At 33.8% G+C, this 3,875-nt stretch overlaps 1 protein-coding gene across 1 annotated transcript; it reads left to right on the top strand.

Annotated features, from left to right (window-relative positions):
• The first annotated feature begins 449 nt into the window (after positions 1-449).
• Positions 450-1,995, top strand: LOC119632295 (myb-like protein M). Its single transcript, XM_038025132.1, has 2 exons — positions 450-533; positions 607-1,995. Exons 1-2 carry the CDS (start codon positions 531-533, stop codon positions 1,540-1,542), a joined length of 939 nt encoding a protein of 312 aa, XP_037881060.1. The 5' UTR covers positions 450-530; the 3' UTR covers positions 1,543-1,995.
• The last annotated feature ends 1,880 nt before the right edge of the window (positions 1,996-3,875 follow it).

The following is a 3,875-nucleotide window of genomic DNA, read 5'->3' as shown; positions in this document are numbered from 1 at the left end:
ACTTCCATTAAAGGTCGATTCAGTCAATATTGAAATAATTGGTGAACATATGTTTGTGGCGAAATCAATAATTTTCAATCGATTACAACTCAGATATAAGGCGTAAGTCGAAGCATGATCAAACGTAACGTAATTTTCGTAAATTTCTCACATTAATTTAATCCTATCATCAGACAATTTGTATAGGATGGAATTGACATAATAATAATAGTAATGATATTAAATAGTTTGTCGATAAAGCAAGAGCAAATCGCTTTTCAAAAAAAAAAAAAAAAAAAAAAAAAAAAAAAAAAAAAAAAATGAAAAGTAAAACAAGCAAACAAATGAAATTTGGGAATGACAGGCGAACAAAAAAACAAATTAATTAAAATTGTTTACAATAAATCTGTTAACAATCTCTTCGACATTGGTCTTTTTAATCGATAATTTGGAAGAATTTTATTTCCCTATATAAATAAGACAATATGCTCCGAAAGCTTTAGCATTCAATTTGAATTCATTCAACTCTCTGTTCGATAATCATCTTCAACATGGTAAGGACAATGGAAGAATTTATTGCACAGACTATGTAAACTTTTGTTTTTTTTTTATTTATTTTCGTTTTAGTTCACTTTAGTGCGCTTTTTTCTGCTTTGTGCGTTCGGTCAGACGTTGATATTTGCTGATGAACCATCAAGTTCTTTTAATCGTTTCAATTTTTCTGGTTACAATGAGGATTACGAAAATAATCATCGCAACATTTATATCACTGAGAGCCCACAAAATGGTTACTATCCTCGCACTTACGACAGCTATAACAATCCCAATTATTTAACTGACTTCAAAAACTCGAATAATTATTACCAGGAAAATTCTTTTCCAAGCGAAAACTATCATCAGAACTATAATTATGTCCCATCGACGGAACTCGAACCACCAAAACGAAACTATTTTGCATTTACAACTGGCTGGTCATCACGACGTTCGAATTCATATTTGCCTCCTCGAGAAATTCCTAGTGATTCTTCATCATCGAAACGCACTCTCCAATCAAATGACTATTCATCGCCTCAAGTAATATCAGGAGCTTATTTATCCTCGAATCCTAATCGCCAAACATTTTATACGGAATCGAATTATCGCCCTTTCTTTACTACTACATCATCAGTTAACGCGAAGCCCGATCACTTATCTCCTTCAACCGTTACTACACGCCCACTTTATTTGCGATCGTCAACTATTAAATCGAATGAATACGCTTCACACCCATCGGTGGACCTGTTCAAGCCAATTCATCTGACTGCTACGCCCTCAACGAAGATCGAACTAGAAGACAGTTATGTGCCTCCGAAATTAAGGAATTTGCGTATTCTTGATCAAAACAGGCAATATTTGCCTCCTTCAACGCCACGGTCTGTTTACGGACTACCAACGTCAACAGCCAGTATTAATATACCATTGCCTTTGTATAGTGCGCCTTTAAGTAACCAAAGAAAAGATACAGAAACATTTCGAGACGATGGTTATCATTACGATGCACCATCGCGGACATTTGACTCTTAAAATTGCTTACCTTTCCTTGGCTGATCCGATATGTTTTTTAATTCTTTTAAAGTTTTCATTCTAGTTTTTAATCACTTAGGTATCGTAGTTCTTTTAAAATATACACTCATCCCTTATCAGTCGGATTAACGGAATCAAATTTAGATATGTCCGTCAATTTGCCTGTTTATCGAAATCACGATTACATTTGGAATATAATATTCTGAACTTGACAAAACCGATTCCCAATCTATAATATCCGTTCCCAAATTCTATCGGTGTAACAATAGTCTATTATTATAATATATATGTTGTACTTGTTTGTATATATAATTTGCTTCAAGGATTTTCTTCTCTAATCTTGTGGTGTACATAATTAATTTTCCTCTTGTGGAGTTTTTATACGCAGCACGAAAGAAGCTTGCAATATTCAGAAGAAAGCTTCAAGGACTCTATACAACAGAAATATTCTTGATTACTATGAAATTTTGAATCGATCTACACCTATCCGTGTATTCACCTCCAGCCCTATCCGTGTATCCATCTCCAGCCCATATCTAGTGTATCGAAATTTGATTTTTTTTCAATTTTTCTTTTCTTTATCGATTTTTTCCTAAAATACGTAGAATGGTTATAAAAGATTCGATCGAAACCGTATATAATTTTCTTACTTATTTACTAATATTATAAATGGTAATATATTAATAAAATTGTTCTACGGAAATTAATGATTTCTTGTTTTGCTAAACTTCTCTTGTAATAATAAGGGAGAGAAGTAGTTATGGCTAACTTCTGGTATCTTTTTGAATCTTAAGGCATAGAACTCGTTTCTTCATAACCACTCTTATTGAGCCCCATGTGTTTAATCAAGTTTACATTAAAGGAAATCGTTGCAATCTTGTTTTGATATTCTCTGTAACAAGGTAAAACGAAAAATGAAAAACGAAAAAAGAAAAAAAGGCGCAACCTCGGTAAAGTTAATCGGGTTCGTTTTCAAAATAATCAAAGGGTCAATAAACATATAACCTAGAACTTTATTGAAAAGAATAAAAACTGCTTTTTTATTGCTTCAAGAAAAATCAGTTCCTTGAAACAAAAAAAGTTAACAAATAAATAAAAACGAATGAACTTTATATGTATTTCCTTAAATCGCGTCGATTTAATAATCAAAATATTTCGATTTTTATGCGTTTAACGAGTTTTTTTTTTCTTTTTTTTTTTGGAATCTTTGCATAGAAAGAAACTTAAATAAACTAGATTTTCGTGGATGCTTATAGGTATAAATATATATACTAATATATATGTGTATATGTATGTACGTATGAATATATATGGGAACAATATATAAAATATTTATGGCAAAAACAAAACAAAACTTAGTTTCTTAGCTAAACTAGAATTTTGGGTTTTTCATTTTTTTGTTATTGTTGTTGTTGTTGTTTTTGAAATATTTAGTCAAAAATTCAACGTCAATGATTAACTTGACTTAAAAAGTGAATGGTGGCTGGGGATTATTTGGATAGAAGTAACCTTGATGCGGTAAGTTGGGTGTAACAATAACCGCATCTGCAGTTTGAAGGGGAGGCGTAGGATTTAGCCGGAGTAAAGGTTTCGAAACAGCCGTCTCATATCCCTTCTTGAGGTGTTCACTAATAGCTGTTGAACGAGATTTCGCAATCGTTGGCAAATGTTCGATTTTTGCAGTTATCGGTATTACATGTATTGCCGGTTTCACAGTAATCGCTGCGTTAACAAATGGATTAGGGGGGGCCGAGACTTGTTGCTTGCTGTTGCTAGCTGGAATTGAAGATTTTGAGCTGACTAATGTAGTTTTGTTAGGAACGGGATTGGGCTTAGCAAAGATTGATGACGAATGCGCTGATCCTGGTATCTTGGTTGCCGGGGGCAGGTATTCATTGTTGAGCTGACTAGGTTTGTAGGATGGTGCAGGAGCTCTAGCAGTTGGACCCTCTAGCTTCTCTTTTAATAAAGCAGATGGAGAATGTGATGGCTCTGGAAATTTCGTTACTGCTGGCAGATATTCGTTATTGGGTTGGCCGGGCGGTATTGACTTCGAAACTTGTATCAAAGGCCTTGCTTGATTAGTAGGTTTTGCAGGCAGTTTTGATACTTTCTCAAATTGTTTGATCGGTCGCTGTGGTAAAATCGGAGAATTCGTTGTCCTCACAATCTGCTTATTTGGGATACTCTTAGTCACTTTTGTTGACTCTGGTTTTGATTGTGTATTAATGATTTTAATATTTGGGGTCACTTTCTGACTTTCTGTACTCTTCGTAGTAGGTGTGATTGGTTTCTTCGATTGGGTTCTATTTACTTTTATTGGCTTCGTATCT

This window comes from Glossina fuscipes, unplaced genomic scaffold (genome assembly GCF_014805625.2).
Source record: "Glossina fuscipes isolate IAEA_lab_2018 unplaced genomic scaffold, Yale_Gfus_2 1, whole genome shotgun sequence".
NCBI classification, from domain to species: Eukaryota; Metazoa; Arthropoda; class Insecta; order Diptera; family Glossinidae; genus Glossina; species Glossina fuscipes.
The sequence above is the reverse complement of the archived record's forward strand: the minus strand, read 5'-3'. Positions and strand labels throughout refer to the sequence as shown.